At 59.5% G+C, this 16,734-nt stretch overlaps 2 protein-coding genes and 1 long non-coding RNA gene across 3 annotated transcripts; 1 reads left to right on the forward strand and 2 right to left on the reverse strand.

Annotated features, from left to right (window-relative positions):
• Positions 1–266: 266 nt before the first annotated feature.
• Positions 267–4,214, reverse strand: BBLN (bublin coiled coil protein). Its single transcript, XM_082655991.1, has 2 exons — positions 4,004–4,214; positions 267–1,164 (listed from the first exon to the last, which is right to left on the reverse strand). Exons 1-2 carry the CDS (start codon positions 4,080–4,082, stop codon positions 992–994), a joined length of 252 nt encoding a protein of 83 aa, XP_082512117.1. The 5' UTR covers positions 4,083–4,214; the 3' UTR covers positions 267–991.
• Positions 4,215–4,397: 183 nt separating this feature from the next.
• Positions 4,398–8,766, forward strand: LOC309823588. The gene is made up of 3 exons (XR_014296842.1): positions 4,398–4,564; positions 5,051–5,226; positions 8,675–8,766. It is a non-coding gene; the product is annotated as an uncharacterized lncRNA (long non-coding RNA).
• Positions 7,634–11,464, reverse strand: LCN2 (lipocalin 2). Its single transcript, XM_082655990.1, has 7 exons — positions 11,289–11,464; positions 10,627–10,763; positions 9,339–9,418; positions 9,024–9,143; positions 8,686–8,787; positions 7,913–7,942; positions 7,634–7,807 (listed from the first exon to the last, which is right to left on the reverse strand). Exons 1-6 carry the CDS (start codon positions 11,424–11,426, stop codon positions 7,920–7,922), a joined length of 600 nt encoding a protein of 199 aa, XP_082512116.1. The 5' UTR covers positions 11,427–11,464; the 3' UTR covers positions 7,634–7,807; positions 7,913–7,919.
• Positions 11,465–16,734: the final 5,270 nt, after the last annotated feature.

The raw sequence follows: 16,734 nt of genomic DNA on the forward strand, positions 1-16,734 counted from the left end.
CTCTCCCAGCTGGACCCTACGGAAGCTGAAGGGCAGGAGTGGGGGCCCTCACTGCTCAGGCCCTCTGGTTCCGAGTTCATGTTCATTAGCGGGGACCCCACCCTTCTTGTCAGGAGACCTTATGATGAATCATTAGTGAGTGGGGCCCAGGCTGAGCTGGCTCTTTAGTTCCACTTCCCCATTTGGAAAGACCCTTAGAGACAAGATAACCAGACCAGCCCTATTATTGGCCAGCTGGAGAGACTGAAGCCAGGAGAAAGAGGGTGGAACCCAAGGTTGCACAGCATGTCTTTATTTTTTTGAATTTTATTTATTTTTACACAGCAGGTTCTTATCTATTTTATACATATTGCACAGCATGTCTTGGTGTTGGTTGTCTTAGTGAAAGGCCCTAGAACCCAGAGAAGCTGAGCACATCACACAGGGTCACACAGCATGGCTGATGCTGTCTCAGCTGGGCTGGGGAAGCAGCCGCTGCCCAGGAGCACACCCGGTGGGGAGGAAGCCCTGACCTCACCTGCATCTGTGTCCAGAAATACAAGAAGGCCAAGAAGCCCGGCCCCACCACCATGCCTATGAGCCGGTGTGTGATCTATGCCTGGGATGCCTCCACTGCCCTGTTTACCTCTGGCGGCCACTGGGGTCCTCATCCCGGGATACAGAGGAGAGAGGAGGCGCAGTGGTGGTGGAGACCAGTTTAATGTGGACGCTCAAGGCCTGGGCAGCGTGGGGAGCGTCCAGGAGTTGGGCAGACAGGCAAGGTGGGTGGGTCGCTGGCCCACACCTGGCCAGCAGTGGGGAGGAAGCCCTGAGGAGGGGGTGCCGGGAGGTGGGGCGGGCCTAGGTACGCCAAGTGAAGTACCAGAAGAGTGGCCTAGGCCGGCAAACACCACCTCCCCCTGCCCCGGAAAATCTGTAGGCCAGCCCTTGAGAAGGTATCTAAGCCAGGTAGTGAGTGCTCAGGCCAGAGCCTGGCCGGGGCTCCCAGAGCCTAGGGGCTGGCATCGCTGGGGGCCTCCCCGAGCTGCTGCTGGAACTCAAGGCGTGTCTGCCGGTTGGATTCAAGCAGCTCCTGGAGGCGGGCGTGGAGGTGGTCATTCTTCTCCTCCAGGTGGTCCAGACAGGAGTTGATCTGGTCCAACATGGAGTTGATAGCAGCGTATTCTGGGAGGAAGGGGAAAGAGAGTCAAGGTCCCATATCTCCTCAGGGATCACAGGCACACACCCCGCCCCCCCTCACTGTCCCCCAGCCTGCCTCTAAAGAGCTTTGGGCAAGTCCCTACTCCTTCCTGAGGCTCACTGTCACCAACTGGAAAATGGCTGGATATCAAAGGAGGAAAGGCTTTGGAGAAATACCTTAGTGTACCAGCTTTTTCTAGGGTTAGGTTGGTCACAGGGAGGTTAGCCAGACAGTGTCCTGCCCGGGAATTCCTGCCAGGTGCCAGGTCTCCTCTCTACTTCCTGCACCAGCTGCCTAGAGGCCAGAGCCCATGCTCCTGAGCCAGGCAGTCACGGCCTCTGTCCCCAGACAGGTCCTCCTCTCCAGCCCTTCTGGCTCCCCTGCCCTAGCTCCTAGCAGACTCCAAGGCCCTGCCCCCTTCTCTAGCCCCACCTCCCCTGCCTTTTCCTTTCCTCTCTCACACCTGCCTTTGCCCACCTCAGGCCCCTTGAACATGCTGTGGCCTCTGCCTGGAATGTGCTGTGTTCTCCTTCTGTCTTCCTTCCCTCCTCTCCTCCTGGATGAGCCCCACTCATCCTTCAAGTGTCAGCGTGGATGTTGCCACAGGGAGCCCTCCCACGCCCCAGCCTGATCGGGCCTCTATTCCTGATCGCCTTGCCCTCTCACACCTCCACGGCCCCCACCGCCGGCTCGGCTGCTGTGACTGTGTGCTAGTCTGTCTCCCCCACCAGACTACAGTGAGCGCTGTGTGACAGGTGGAATGTGTTCACTGTGTTCACTTGTGTTCACTGCTGTTTCCCCAGTGCCCTCAGTGTCACACAGTAAGCATCTGTTGAATGAATGAAGCCTGACTTTCCAGGCTTTCTGCCTTTCCTTAACTGCCCCTGCCATCCAGAATGCCTCAGACGCTCAAGGACCAGCTCCAAATGCCTCCTCTTCCAAGAATCCTTCCCTGGTCTCCACCAGAAACCATCACTCCCTCCTCCACAGACACTCCTGACCTGCCTCTCTCAGCCACACAATGTCCCCTAGGACCCAAGGTCTGGGCCTGTGCCCACTGCGGGACCCAGTTCTGAGCCAGCGCATGACTCAGATACACTCAGCTGCCAGCTTGGGATAAAGGGGAAGCGGCTGGTGGTGTGTGGAAACGACCAAGGCTAGAGGAGAGTGTCTGGGATAAGGGTGCAAATGTGTCTGCATTCTGGGGGAAGGGTACCCATGGCCCAGAGTTGTCCTAACTCACAGAGGACAGAGTCCTGGAAAGCCTCTGCTGGATCCTGGAGTCCAACTCCCTTGTGGTACAAATGGGGAAACTGAGGCCCAAGAAGGAAGAGACCTGCCTAGAGTCCTCCAGCTGGTTGGTGGCAGAGCCAAGATTCAGACTTGGGGAGCAGTGGCACTTGGGTTTCAGTCCCAGCTCTGCCCCATCCCAGCAGGTTACTACGCCTTTCTGGAAAAAGGGAATGAGAACTGGGTTATTGTGAAGATTCAAATACATATATCAAGAACTCAGGGTCTGGCCACAGCAAGCACTTAGTAGATGGTCGCGATTATCAACATTTCACATTCCGGTCAAGAGACACAAATGGGGAGAAAGACGGGGGAGGCAGCTCTCTCCGCTACTGGGGCTAGGCTTTGTCTGCGTCAAGTGTCACGGGTACCTCCCGGTTCCAAGTTTTTGCCTTCCATCGGGGACACCCTCCTCCCCAATGCCCTAAGTCCTGTCAATCTGCCAACTTCCACTCAGTGTGACTCCTGGGAGACCCTTCCAGATGCGCCCAGCACAGCTGCCAGCGTGATTACCACACCTGGCCTTTGTTCACCAGCAGTGCCCCAGGCAAACCGGGCAGCCCACCACTTACCCCACTTACTCTACCTCTTTATTAAATGCAGACCTTGAGTGATGAAGTGCTTTAAAACTATTGTGGTGATGGTTGCACAACTCTGTGAATATCCTAAAACCCACTGAATCATACAGTTTAAATGGGTAAATTGTACAGTGTGTGAATTATAGCTCAATAAAGCTGTTACCCAAAACAAAACCAAAAGCAGACTCCAAACTTACCCCACATTTACTAAGTCCTGCCCTCTGTTAATAAACTAAATTTTATTACACTAAAGGGAATAATAACCACTTACAGAACACTTGCATGCAGAACACTTGCATGAAGTCTACTATTTTCCATTCACTTTCTCATTTAATCCTGATACATCTCAATGCGGGAGACACTAACCATCATTGTTATTTTACAGATGGGGAAACTGAGGCTGCAGAAGGGGAGAAGGGAGCTGATGGTTCTCTCTCCTTCCCCCCCTGCCCCCACCCGCTGCAGTGCTGTGTAGGCAACAGGCCGCTTTGTAAGCAAGTCACATTCGCCAGGGCTCCAGGCCACACCAGCAAAGGTGCCTGGGGTTGCTGACTCAGCAGGGCGGCACGCCCACCCAGATAGCCCCTCCTGCCAAGCCAAGACGGTCCACTCCCGGCCCCGGCCCCTTAGGAGTCTCCGTCTCCACATGGGCTGAAAGAAGTGTCTGGAGCAAATCCCAATCCCAAAGGGCGAGTGACCTGAAGCGGCCTCAGTTTCCCCATCTGTAAAACGGGGCCTGTCGCCCACAGTTCTCGAAGGCTGCGGTTTCCAGGGACCCGCTCGCAGGTGCTCTTCCCAAACCCCCGGAGGGCGCTTGCTGCTCCGGAACCACCCTGGGGCGGGGGGATGGGAGGGCTCTGCGGTTCCTTCCCGGTCCCTATCCCGGCCCCGATTCCCCTTCCCAGGAGGGCACCCCAGAGAAAGCAAAGTCGTTTCAGCAGCCCCCCTGCGTCACCTGCTTCCTCGAAGCCGTCGTCCTCGCCTTCCGCGCCCGCCTCCACCGGCATGCCCAGGTCCCCGTTGGGGCCCGACATTGTGGGATCGGGAGCCGCAAGGGCAGCGCGACGACTGATCGCGGAAACGGTCGCGCCGACAACCGGCGCGGGGCGGAAGAGGGAGGCGGTGGATGGAACTCGGGGCCGGAAGGGCGGAACGCCGCGGCGGAACGCTCCCAGTAGGCCGGGACCCCGCCCCCAAGGCGGAGCCCGGCGGCCAGAGCTCCGCCCTGCCCCGCCGCCAGAACCCCGTCCCCTCCCGTCCGTAAGACTCCGCCCCCACACTCGAGCCCCGCCCACACCCTGCCTCACAGTCGAGCTCCGCCCACTTCCGCCGGTCCCCGGGCCCGCCTCTCTCCCGGCGGCCGGGTTGGACCACCCCATGAGAATCTTAGGGTTGGGCCACCTCGTGAGAATCTTAGGCGGCGGGGGCTCGGCCCTCAGGTCGAGCAACCCGGCACAAGGGCAGGGCAGCCTGGGACCCCCCCACTCTGCCCCATCCTGCTGCTGGGGACCTGCGGGTAAGCTAGCCGGCGCCTCTGCATGGGAGAAATCTGAGACGAGTTGTTTCTGAGGCCCCCAGTGTGTAGGGAAGATATCCGTTCACAGCCTACTTGAGAGTCACGGTCAGCAGAGTGCAGCTTGTGGCTGTCAGTCACGGAAGGCTTCGGGATAGTCTGCCCAGCTGCCGTCATACCCCATCCTTTTTACCAGCTGGGAAAGAGGGCCCTGCCCAAAGTTACACAGCCGGAAAGTGTGGCTCCTGAGCTGGAACCAGGGGTGTGATCTTGGCCAGGGATACCGCTGAATGAGGCCCATATCCAGGGGAGAGGGGCTCACTTACTGGGACTCCTGTAGCTGGGCCTCCTGGAGGAGGCCACATGGCTGCTGCAGCCTGGTGCTGGTCTCACACTGGTAGTTCCTGAGAGCAGGCCATCCCTGGGTGGCGGTCAGACCGAGCCATGTTCCCCGATGATGACAATGGGAAGGGATCCTCTCTGTCCCAGGAGCTGCCTTACCGTTTCACTGAGGAACGTGAGCCACCACTGACTTGGATAACGGCAGCCCCACCTTCTCTATGAAGCAGGTTGAGTGGAGGCGAGACCCACGCTGAACCAGTGCAGGAAGGATTGCAGTGAAAAACGCCTCACCCAGGTCAGCTGACCCTCCTTGACTATAATGGGTAGGTACCCTTCCTCCCATCCCCCCAGCTGCCCTCCTCCAGCCAGGCATCCACTTACTTCCCACCACCTGGGGCAACCACAATATTTCTATTATTTCTTCCCACTACCTGGAACTGGACACATTGGCCAAATAAAGTTGAAATTTTCTGCCAAAAAAAAAAAAAAGGTACTAGGCCCATGGATGGAACAGGTGGCAGACAGCACCTGGGCCATTCCTGGAGAGGGATGAGTCTTTGGCTTCGGGAGGGTGATGGGAGTGCGCCCCGGGGGTAGCCAGGCGCTCTGATGGGTGGACACGTGCATCAGGCATCCCCGTGCAGGCTGCATGCATGAGCGCTCGCATCCAACTGCTATGTCTGTGTGGTGTGTATCTGTACATGCCTCGGCATGTTTCTGAGAACCTGTATGTCTCTCTGAGGGTCTGTTGCCCGTCCCTGTGTGCCTGGGAGTCTTTGTGTTTCTCCCCTCGTCTGTGGGGTCCTGTGATCTCAGGTGTGATTTCATAACTGGGAGAAAACATGTGCCTGTGCTTTTCTTTGGGTGTCCTATGCTTGTAGGGTTAAACATGTTTGGATTGTGTCAGCATGTCCACATATGTGACCTGTGTTTCTGCCATGTCTCTGCGCACTTGTGTGCTACACAGACACAGGTGTTTCTGCTTCCGTCAGAGGACACAGGGCTCTTCTGTCTTAGTGAAATGCCAGGGTCTCAGGGAGGGCCTCTCACTGATCAGCCAGCCCTCCTTTCTCAGCCCTGCTCACACCTCTGCCAAGTGTTGACCCCGCTCAGCTCCTCTCTTTCTCAAGGAGACAACGCAGCCCCAGAGAGTACCCCCTCCCTGACCCCGAGGTGCCTGTCCCATTGTGGGGACCAGGCAGGGGAGTCACTTAGCTTATCCGGTTGAAAGTCAGACTCCACGGAGAACTGGGCAGGGTCCGCAGGACGCTGCACAGCCCCCAGCAGGACCCCACCATGGCATTCAAGGAGTGGCCTTTCTCCTGGGCCTGAGCGTGTGCCCGGGGCCTGAGGCTAGCGGTGTGGGCAGAGGGAGGCAGGCGGGAGGAGAGGAGAGGAGAGTCCAGCCAAAGCCTCATCCCCCAAGTGGCTGAGTGAGGGTGGGAGGATGGAGAGCTGGATGGCACATGTGGTGAGGCCCCTACCTGGCTGGCCCCTTCTCTGCTCCCAGAAGCCAAAGCGAACCTGGACTCTGCCCACCTCACTCCCGTGGTCAAGGTCCACATAGCAGACCACAGGACAAAACAGCCACTACCCCAGCCAGCCCTGATGGGGGGAGGGGGCGTGCTTTGGTGCTGCCCCGCCTCTGGCATCGCTGTTCGCCTCTCACCCCTCATCTCACAAGTGATGGTGATGGTGAGCTGCCATCACCCCCGCTGCAAGCCCTGTGTGGAAGAGGCTGAGTAACAGTCCCCGAAGAGATCTGGGTCCTAGTGCTTGGGACCAGTGAATGGTGCCTTATTTGGGAAAGGGGCCTTTGCAGACTTGCTTACACTAAGCCTTTGAGATAGAGAGATTATCCAGGATTATCACAGCTCCAGTATCTCCCCTTCCCCCAGCCGAGGGTGAAGGGGTAGGTGTGCAAGTTTGTGGGTGGAGAAGCCTGGGTTTCTTCAGAACCCCACCCTCTCTGACCTCTAACCTTGCAACGGAAGAAGAGGCCAGGGAGGGGGTTCCTGTGTGTGGTGCAGACAGGGAGGGGCTCCAGCTGCGGCCTGTGGGTGAACAAGGGCTTGCTGGGCCCAGCCAAGCGGAGGGTACAGGTCTGGAGCCCTCGAGTCTCCTGGAATCTGAATTCCTGGCAGCGTATTCCCCTCCCTGCCATCCCCGGCTCTGCCCCTGGTGGTCTGGAGGTCATCATAGAGGAGAGGTGTGGGTGAGGACAAGATGCTGAATGGGGTCAGCATGGACACTGCCACCCCCTAGGGGCAAGGGACCACCCCTGGCGACCCTCAAGCTGGGCATGCCTCTGCCCCACCCACTGTGCACCCCTCCTGCCCTGGCTGCTGTCTTCCAGCATCCACAGGAGTCCTGGTGAGTTGGGGGTGACAGCACCTCAGCCCTCGCAGCCCCCATCCAGCTCCCCGGCCCTGGCTGGGCCTCTGCTGTGGCACCCACTGCAGGTGATCGAGTGTGGGAATGAGGTGTGGCCCCATCAGTGTTTCTGTTGGACCAGGCATCCCTCAAAGGCAGGGGCGGGCCTGGGGGTGGGGTGGGGGTGGGTGGAGAGCTAGGAAGTGTCCAGCCATAGCTGGCCATGGGTTCTGTGGCCGCCATCACTTGCTGAGGACCAGAGGGGGGTCCAGGAGTGATGCTAATGTGAGCCCATCCTTTGCCTGTCCTCCTCCCAGGTGGCCCAGGGGTCAAGGAGCACAGATTGGGGACCGGGGCATGTGTTTATTTAGCAGGCAAGGTGGGGCTTCGGAGAGCAGCTGGTGGGCAGTGCCATGAGAAGGGTCTCTGGACTCTCTCCTGTCACCGGTGTCTGGGCTGGTGGGGACAGCTGGGCACCAAGCCGGGCAAAGGCTGACAGGAGGGCGATGGGAGCAGAGAGACAGGAGGCACCTGAGAGGGAGACGGGGAAGTAGAGACAACAGCAGTCCTGGGCAGGGGGGGCAAAGGCAGGCCTGCACCCTGGCTCCCATCAGCCCCCTCCCCAGCCATACTCACTGCACCCTCACTGGTCATCGATGCACTTGTCTGTGGGGGAGAGAGTCTGTCAGAATGGGCAGGTGTGTGTGTGTATGACCCCTGCCCACTGGGACCCCTGCACTGCCCCTGGGCACCCCAGGCCCCAGCCTGGCCCAGCAAAGGCATATCTGGGGGTTCCCTTCAGGGCTGGGGGGCTGGGGCAGGGGATTGGGAGAAGGGCCTGAGGACGAGCAGACCTGGGGGACTCCCGTTCTGCAGAGGGAGCAGGTGAGGCCCAGCCACACATCTGCTCGGGCACCCAGGCCTCCTGCCTGTTTACCTGCTGACCCTGGCAGCCCTTCAGCTTTGGGGAGCCAGTGGCTCCCTGAGTGGCCTAGCTGGAGCCCCCTGCCCAGTCCAGGCCACCTGAAGACAAGGGCACTTTTCAAGTCAGTGGTGAGCCGGCCTCAAGGCGAGGGGGAAAGTGGCCCCGGACGAGGGGGTGTGAGGAGGAAGTGTCTAGGATGGTAGGGCCTGGGGTGTCGGGGAAGTGGCCTGGGGCAGGGAGACTGGGAATTTGGACCTGGGCCTGAAATTCTCATCTGTCACGGAGGAACCCCTGGGGCCCAGATCCCCGGGTGCCCCACGGATCCTTGGGTGGGGCAGGGTCTTCCTGAACCCAAAGTGGCTCCCAGGGGCTCCAGTGACTGGAGTAGAGGACCGAGCCCCTCCTCCCCCCCTTTCCCTGGTGGGGCAGCATCAGGCCTGGGTAGTCCCCACATGCCCTTTTCCTCTCCCCAGCTGGCCATTACCGATTGGAACAGGGAAGAGGATGTACTCATCGGTGAGGCCCAGGGATTTGGCGAAGTGGATGAAGTTCTCCTTCAGTTGAGGGGTCAGCTCCTTGGTCCTCCCTGTGGCCAGATGGCCAGTGAGTGGCCGGCAAATACTCCATAAATATCGTTGAATGTGTGAACAAGGCCTCTGATCCCTTCCTCATGGAGGGTCTGCAGAAGGACCTCCCTCCCTGGCCGCCCACAGGGATTGCAAGCTGACACTGGAGAGGACCTTGGGGGGCTGGGTTGGCGTGGGCCTCTCCCCTGACAGTGTGACCAGGAGCCGGGTCCCCGAGGCAGTGGGGGAGACCCACCGTAGAGGGTGGTCTTGAAGTACTCCTGGTTCTTGTAAACCTTCTTGAAGTACACTATGGCAAACTGGTTGTAGTTGGTAGTCGCCACTCGCACAGTATAGCTCTGCACCCCGGGGAAGCCTGTGGGGAGGACGGCGAGGGGTCAGCCTGCCCAGGCTGGGAGGAGGGAGCCGTTCCTTTCTCCCCGGCCCATCTGCAGGGGCTTCTCCCACAGAACAGCATCTGTGTGGACGGGCAGGGAGGTCTGCGCCCCTTCCTGGAGGACCCTGCCCCCCCAGAAGCCCAACCCCAGGGCCCGCCTCATTCAGGACTCACCCTTAATATTGCCCAGGGTGAACTGGCCGGGCCGGGAACTTGGGACAAAAGTTCTGATCCAGTGGTCACAGCGCTCGTCCCTGTGGGAGGGAGAGATGGGTGAGTGAGACCGGAGTGGACACAGGCTTGGACTCCTTGGGCTGGATGAGGTGGGGGCCAGGGCTGTAGCTGGAGGGGGTGGGACTCTGATGCCCCTGGCCTGGCCCAGCCCAAGACAGTCCATCCCCACCACAGCAGGCGGTCCCTACGCCACCCAGCTGAGATGGGCCTGGGTCTTCCCCTCTAAGCCTACCCCTGTCTGTCACTGCCTGGTCTGCCCTGGGACATCTGACCCTGCTCAGACCCTCCCTCCAGCACCCACTGTCCTTTCCTCTTTAGGGCTGTCTCCCCTCGGTGGCCTTCCCTACACACTGTCCCCCTACCCCCAACCCCAGGCATTTATCCCTGCTCCTATCTACCCTCTGCTGCTTCCCTGTCTGTAACCTCTCCTGGGGGATTCGCCCTCCGAGGTTCCAGTCTGCTCCCTGCCAAGGACTCCTCTAGCTCCTGGGCCAACCCTGACCTGAGTCCCACCCCGTCTCCTGGTATTCCAGAGCTGATCTCCCCAAACCCATCCTTCTTCTGCTTCTTGCTCCACAGATGCTCCAGCCTCAATCCCCCTGGGTGCCGGAGCCAGAGACTCATAGGGGCTGGGCGACCCTTGGCACCCTACCATTTCTCTCTCCACCACCCCCAGAGGGACCCTGCTCAGACCCACTCCTCACCAGATCGCTTCTGTGCTGGTGCCTGAGGCCCCTGGCAGTGTGAGGGCTGCCCCCCTGCCAAGCCACTCAGCTGCTGCTCAGAACAGCTGTACGACGGCTGCTTCCTGAAGGAGTGCTTCTCTCTGACTCAGGGTCACCAGCCCCTGCCGTGGACGCCTCATGCCTCCTTCTGAGGCAGGTGGCTCGTTCAAGGCCCAGTTCCAGAGGCTACCTCCCTGTAAGCCCTTGATGAAGCCCTGGGTGGCGGCGGGGGTGGGGGGGTGGGGGTTCCAGGCTGTCTCTGTCTTGTTTTCTGAATGACTGTTCAGCCCCAGCACCCTCTGTGTGTCTGCTCTGAAGGGACCAATAAATGCTGATCTCATGAAGGAAGAAATGAACAAGTACCTGAATCCGCTGCTGAGCGGAAGGATGAATGACTGTCTCTCGCCTTCGGTCAGCCCTTGACTGTGACTCAGTCTGCCGCTAGACCCTCAAGCAGCCCCTCAGGTCTCCCCCACTTTCCCCAAGGAGGTGGCAGCTCTCACCTGAGCAGGGCGGAGGTGACATTGTAGCTGCGGTCTTCTTTCAGCTCGTAGGTGGTGGCGTACATCTTAAACTGGCCTTGTTTTTCCTTCTTAAATGCATTCCCTGCCAAGCCTACGATGTACCACTTCCCCTGGAACTACAGGGGGCTGTAATAGGCAGAGCCCACGAACGACCCTAGGGCCCCTGCCCTGAACCAGGCCCTGAACCAGGCCCTGAACCAGTAACTAAGCAGCAGAGCCTGGGACTGGGCATTCAGTTCCTGCACTGATGAAGCCAGCGGGAGCCGGAGGCAGCCAGGCCAGGAGGGAGCCCCGAGGATGGCAGGGAGGGGGCGACCCTGGGCAGGGTGGCCAGCTGGCCTCCCTGTGCCTCAGTTTCCTCCTCACGCAGAGGGACTAAAGGTGTCCCCACCACGCATGGACTACAGCAATTATGGGAGAGAGACTGGACCTGGGAAGGTCTGCCCAGGTGATCCCCTTGTCAGCAAGGTCGGGGTCGGTGTGGGACAATGGAGCGTGGCTTCCATCGGGGGAACCAGGGCAGGCTAAGCTGAAGCCTGGGCGTCCTGCCTTTACCTGTCTGCTAGGACCCTTCACCTCTCTTCCCCTCTGCCTGCACTCTTCCCTGGGCACCCCTGCAGCTCTCCCTCCAGGGCCCTTACCTGGTCAGGCTGGAAGTTGGGCTGCAGCGGGACCCTGAACAGAGGTGGGGCTGGGATCAGGTTGGGGGTGGAATCCTGGGCTTGGGTGTGCAGGGCCCCCAGCAGGCTGAGGCCCAGCCACAGGAGACCTAGGGGCATGGCTTCAGGGCTGAGCTGGCTGGCGTTCCCTACAGCAGCTGAGGGGGGAAGTGAGTGCGGAGGCTGCCTGCGCACCCCTATTTATGGTCCACCTGCCTCATAGCCCCTCCCAGGGTGGAGTCATTCATATTTTGCCATATCTGGGAAGGCTGAGGCATTTGCCAGCACTCTTGCTGAAACACCTGGCAAGATTTCTGCCCCTTTCCCCACTGGTCAGGATTGTGCAAGACCAGGGGCACAAGGTGGGGAGCGGACACTGCCCAGAGCTCTGCACGTCTGGCAGGCACAAGGGCTCCCTCCACTCTCTCTGTGCCCCTTCCCTTCATTCTGGTCGGCTCTGTATATGGTCGGTGGTCCCCGATCAGGACAAGCTGTCATCTCTGACTTTCAGGGGCCCCTGCTCAGCCCCAGCCCAGGGTGGGTATGTGTGGTGAGACCCCCTTCCCACATCCGAGGAACACAGACCATTGCTCACCCTGGCAGCCTATGTGCTGTGGCCTGGTTCTCAGAAGGGACAGGGAAGGGTAGGGCAGCTGAGAGTGAACATTTCTGACCAGGAAGGACAGAGAGTGTGGTGTGTGCCCTGAGCTCTCGGAGCCCAGATCCTGGCCCTCCCGGGGGCCGCACACCAGGCCAGAGGCTGAAGGAAGAGCCCCTCCCCTCCTCCATGCCTCGGACCTTAGCCAACCCCTAAAGGACTTGGTCCCTGCTGTGGGCCCAGGGGATGAGACCCCAAGCTGGGCATTAGAGCCCCACGCGTGGACCCTTGGCAAAGCAGAGAGCAGGTGTTGCGGTCCCAGCGCCATGCTTGTGGGGGGCAGCATGGGGCATGTGTCTGTGCCGGGTGAGGGGCGCTGGGGGCTGGGGCCTGAAGGTGGGCTATCCACCCAGCTGCTCTGGACACCAAGTGCTTTGGGGCACAGGGAATGCAGGGACTTGGACTTGTCTTTGAGAGGTCCTTGAGGCCAGCTGCTGTCTCTGGCCACAGCCTTGGAGCCCAGTGCCCTGGGCGTGGGACCCCAGAATTGTCCCTGCCATGGCTGATCCCAGCTTTGTCCTTGGAGGGGTGCAGTTTCCTCACTGGCGGCCTGGCCGTCCTTGGGAGGCAATGGTGGGTCCCAGGCCCTGGGCAATGTCTCCCAGATAGCTTACCACGAGGGCCAAGGCTGTCTGGATGCCTGATCTGTGGCCGAACTGAGGATCCGCTGGCCTCGCATGAGACTGACGGGGACCTCAATGGCTCTGCCTGCCTGCTGCTTGGGAATCAGCTTCCCCAGCCTAGGCTCTGGGGTGCCGAGCCCTGAGGGGAGGGGCTTTGGAGGGGTCCTGAGCTGGTGGATAGGACGCATCCTACTGAGGCAGAGAGGCCCCCACAGAGGCAGAGGGCCCCACAGGGCCCCTGCCCTCTCAGGCCCTGACCTGCCGGCCTTTCCGGGTGATGAAAGCACAGGAAGTAGAGATGAGCAAAGCCTCTTCAGGGATGTTGCCACGGAAGGCCGGGCCCTCTGCAGGCACCCGTGGCCACTCCCACCCCACCCCTTTCATCCGTGCTCGCAGCCCCAGGGCCTCTACCCCTGCTATTCTCTTTGACCTTAAAAGGTACCCTCGAGTCTGTGGTGAGTCCTAGACGTTGGGGAAACTCATGGATGGAGGCTCAAAGAATTTTAAGTAGGAGAGGGACAGTACCCTGGATCACCAAGGAGCCGCTGCAGGGAATATTCTAGATTCTAAAAGTCAGGGTTGGGACTTCCCTGGTGGCACAGTGGTTAAGAATCCGCCTGCCAATGCAGGGGACACGGGTTCGAGCCCTGGTCTGGGAAGATCCCACATGCTGCGGAGCAACTAAGCCTGTGCGCCACAACTACTGAGCCTGCGCTCTAGAGCCTGTGAGCCACAACTACTGAGCCCGCGTGCCACAACTACTGAAGCCCATGCGCCTAGAGCCTGTGCTCCACAACAAGAGAAGCCACCTCAATGAGAAACCCGCGCACGGCAACGAAAAGTAGCCCCTACTCGCCGCAACTAGAGAAAGCCCGTGCACAGCAACGAAGACCCAGTACAGCCAAAAAAAAAAAAAAAAAAGTCAGGATTACTCTGAAAAACAAAAAGGAATGGGTCCTAAGAAAAACGCTAACTGAATGAGATAGAAGGAGGAGTGGCCCGTGCTCTTCCGTGTTTTAAGATTTGCCATTGATGTTGATGAGCAATAAATATGAAAACCTGTTCACATTGAGCGATCTCAAAAAAATAGAAAGTCAGGGTGAGGGAATTCCCTGGCGGCCCAGCGGTTAAGACTTGGCGCTTTCACTGCTGTGGGCCCAGGTTCGATCCCTGGTCCGGGAAGTAAGATCCCGGCAAGCCGCTCAGTGTGGCCAAAAATAAAATTAAATAAAATAGTAAAATAAAAATAAAATAAAATAAAGTCAGGGTGGCCAATGCTCCCCTGGTATGAATTGGGGATGGGTGTTTGGGCCAGGTCTGCAGCATGTGAAAACCAGGGCCAGGTGCAGGAGGGGAGACGGCCCAGTTGCCCAGCTCAGGGCCCCTGTTGGAGTCCTGATGCCTCCGGGTGCTTGCAAATCTCTGTCCACCCCCACACACACACTCCATCAGTCTCCCCGTCTGTAAAGAGAGCTGCAGGCAGATCCTGCAAAGCCATGCAGCTGGTGCACACGTGGGGGGGTCTCTACAGGACGTCACCTCTGAGTTTCTGATCACACCCACGCAGGGCCCATTCTCTCTGTGCTGGCTCCAGGCCTGTCTCAGACCCACTGGCCTTGTCTATCTCTCTGTCCTTATCTCCATGTGGTCTTGGCCTCAGCTGACACACCTGGTGACAGCCATCTCATCACCCCTTCCTCAGCTGGCTGCCTTCTGCCTTCTCTCCTGGCCCAGCCCTGGAGATTGGCCTGGTCCAGGAGCCGAGGGAGGAGTGAAGGGGACGAGGCCTGTCCAGGGATTTGAGTCTCAGCAGTGTGCCGTGTCCCAGCCATACCTCGTGGGGGTCCAAGGATGGTCCTGGCCTTGGCTGGAGCAGAGGTCAGGCCAATCCCAGCCAGCAAGAGGTGGGTTTGGGGCTGTGTGGAGCTGGGCGGCAGGAGGTCAGCCGAGGGTGCTTGCAGCTGTCTGCCTTAGGAAGGGAAAGGGTCCTGCAGGGTGGGCTGGGGATAAAGGTGAAAAGCTCTACCCACCCTCTTCGGAGTCCAGCTGGGCTTCAGGGAAGGGTCAGCTCAACACACACACCCACCTCGCACAAGCTGCAGAACTAGGTACTAGGAGGGTTGGGTGAGGACCGTGGTGTAGACCTCCTGTCTAGACTTGGGCCGACTCCAAGGACAGGACCCTGGAGGCCTCGTTCCTTGCCCAGCCCCCTCCCACTGGGCCTGGGCCCCCGGCCAAGGAAGACACTTGCAGGTTCACACTGCCCAGAGCTGGGAGCAGTTCCTGGACTCCAGGGCTTCAGAAAGTTCTGCACTGCACTCGTGGCGCCATGTGGGGCACCCCAGGTGCTTGTTTGACTCCCCTTGGCCCCTCTCTTTGTTTCCACTGTGGCCCCTGGGCTGGTCTTACAGGCCACCCCTGCCGGCTTTCCCCGCTGTTTCTCTAGGAGCTGCAGACGTCCTGAGTGAGGCCACAACAAGCCACAGGCCGCAACAAGCCACACAGGAGTCTTGGGGCCAGGCCCCTCTTGGGAGAAGCCAGGGCTGGACCTTCCAAGTCCTGCTCTGGGTCTCTTTAGCAACGGCAGGAACTTAAAAACCATCCACACGTGGCTCTCTGTGGCAAGAAGCCAGGAGAACGGTGGCTGCTCTGAATCTGTTCTGGCAGGTGCTCTCCCCCTCCACGGGCCCCAGAGGAGAAGCTCCCCAGGGACTGCAGTGGCCTGACTCCCATGGAAGGACCCAGGCCTCATCCCCGGTCTAATCCAATCAGGAAGGCAGTCAAATGCTCTCTGACAGCTTTTGCATCTCAGGAATCCACTCTAACCCCCTGGACTTGTTTCTGGAAGCTTGGGAGCAGTGTTCAGCCCAGCCTGGGATGTTTGGGGCAAAAGCACCCCTCTCTCCCCTACCTGAAGGGCTGAGCAGGAGGTCCCCGGGGCAGGGGCGACTAGGCTCCTGGGGGCCAGGGCGACACCTGGGAGCAGCCTACAGGCAATGTGCCCCCAGGAGGCCAGCTGTGGCGACAGCAACTCTTGGGGTCCACAGATAGGCCCTCCTTGGCCACTGCGGGTCCAAACACCCAGAAGAACGAAGGACTGTTCAGTGTGAGGTGCCTGCTCCTCCAGAGACTTGGCTTGAGTCTCAGGTTTCCAGAAGCAGCTTTCCAACCCCCATCGCTCAGCTCTCAGCCAGGGCTCACTCGAGGATCTCCTGATTCCCGCCCTTTCCACCTACCAGAAAGCCTACCTGTGGCAAAGCTTAGAAAGGCAGCCGCGGACTTCCCTGGTGGCGCAGTGGTTAAGAATCCGCCTGCCAATGCAGGGCACACGGGTTCGAGCCCTAGTCCGGGAATGTCCCACATGCCGCGGAGCAACTAAGCCCGTGTGCCACAACTACTGAGCCCGCGTGTCGCAACTGCTGCAGCCCGCGTGCCTCGAGCCCGTGCTCCACAACAAGAGAAGCCACCGCAATGAGAAGCCCATGCACCGCAATGAAGAGTAGCCCCTGCTCGCCGCAACTGGAGAAAGCCCACGCACAGCAAAGAAGACCCAACGCAGCCAAAAAATAAATTAATTAATAAATTAATTTTAAAAAAGAATAAAAGAGAAAAAGAAAGGCAGCTGCTTCTGACACCCCCCACAAGACACCCACTGGATTCCTCCCTCTGGGGAAATCCTTAGGGTCTACCGGGCAGCAGCAGCATGAGGTCTGGGGCCAGGCCCTTGTCCTGCTTCTGGTCCTTGGGTGCCTGGCCCATGCATGCATGCCCCTTAGATGGGTGCTCCTGCCTTTCACTCCAGGGCTTGGACTGCCATGCAGGCAAGAGGGCCTGTGATGATTACAAGGGGTCCAGGGGACTGGAGGCCACTGCTCTGAGCAGGGTCTGCAGGGGGCACCAGGCATCCAGCCGGCGGTGGGTGGATGCTGGGCTCCGGGGGAGTTGGGCAGGGGTAGCTGTTTCCATAGGCCTCTGCCTGGTATGTGGCCCTGACACTCAGCAAGACCTGCTCCTTCCTGCTCTGCACCCGTCCTGCCACGACCAAGACTGTGACAGTGGGGACAAGGTCAGGCTCCAAAGGGGCAGTGTGTCCATTTTCATAAGGAGAAGGGGCCGACCTGGGCCAGTGGACAGTGGGGCGAGGGGC

This window comes from Grampus griseus (assembly GCF_964374135.1).
Source record: "Grampus griseus genome assembly, chromosome: 6".
Lineage (NCBI taxonomy): Eukaryota > Metazoa > Chordata > Mammalia > Artiodactyla > Delphinidae > Grampus > Grampus griseus.

Excerpts from the sequence above, each read along its gene's own strand:
- BBLN (XM_082655991.1), bottom strand. The coding sequence starts at position 4,082 with ATGTCGGGCCCCAACGGGGACCTGGGCATGCCGGTGGAGGCGGGCGCG. Across the intron at positions 1,165-4,003 it reads CGACGGCTTCGAGGAAGCAG|AATACGCTGCTATCAACTCC; the intron begins GTGACGCAGGGG and ends CCTTCCTCCCAG.
- LCN2 (XM_082655990.1), bottom strand. The coding sequence starts at position 11,426 with ATGCCCCTAGGTCTCCTGTGGCTGGGCCTCAGCCTGCTGGGGGCCCTG. Across the intron at positions 10,764-11,288 it reads CCAACTTCCAGCCTGACCAG|TTCCAGGGGAAGTGGTACAT; the intron begins GTAAGGGCCCTG and ends AGCCCCCTGTAG. Across the intron at positions 8,788-9,023 it reads CTTCAAGACCACCCTCTACG|GGAGGACCAAGGAGCTGACC; the intron begins GTGGGTCTCCCC and ends ATCTGGCCACAG.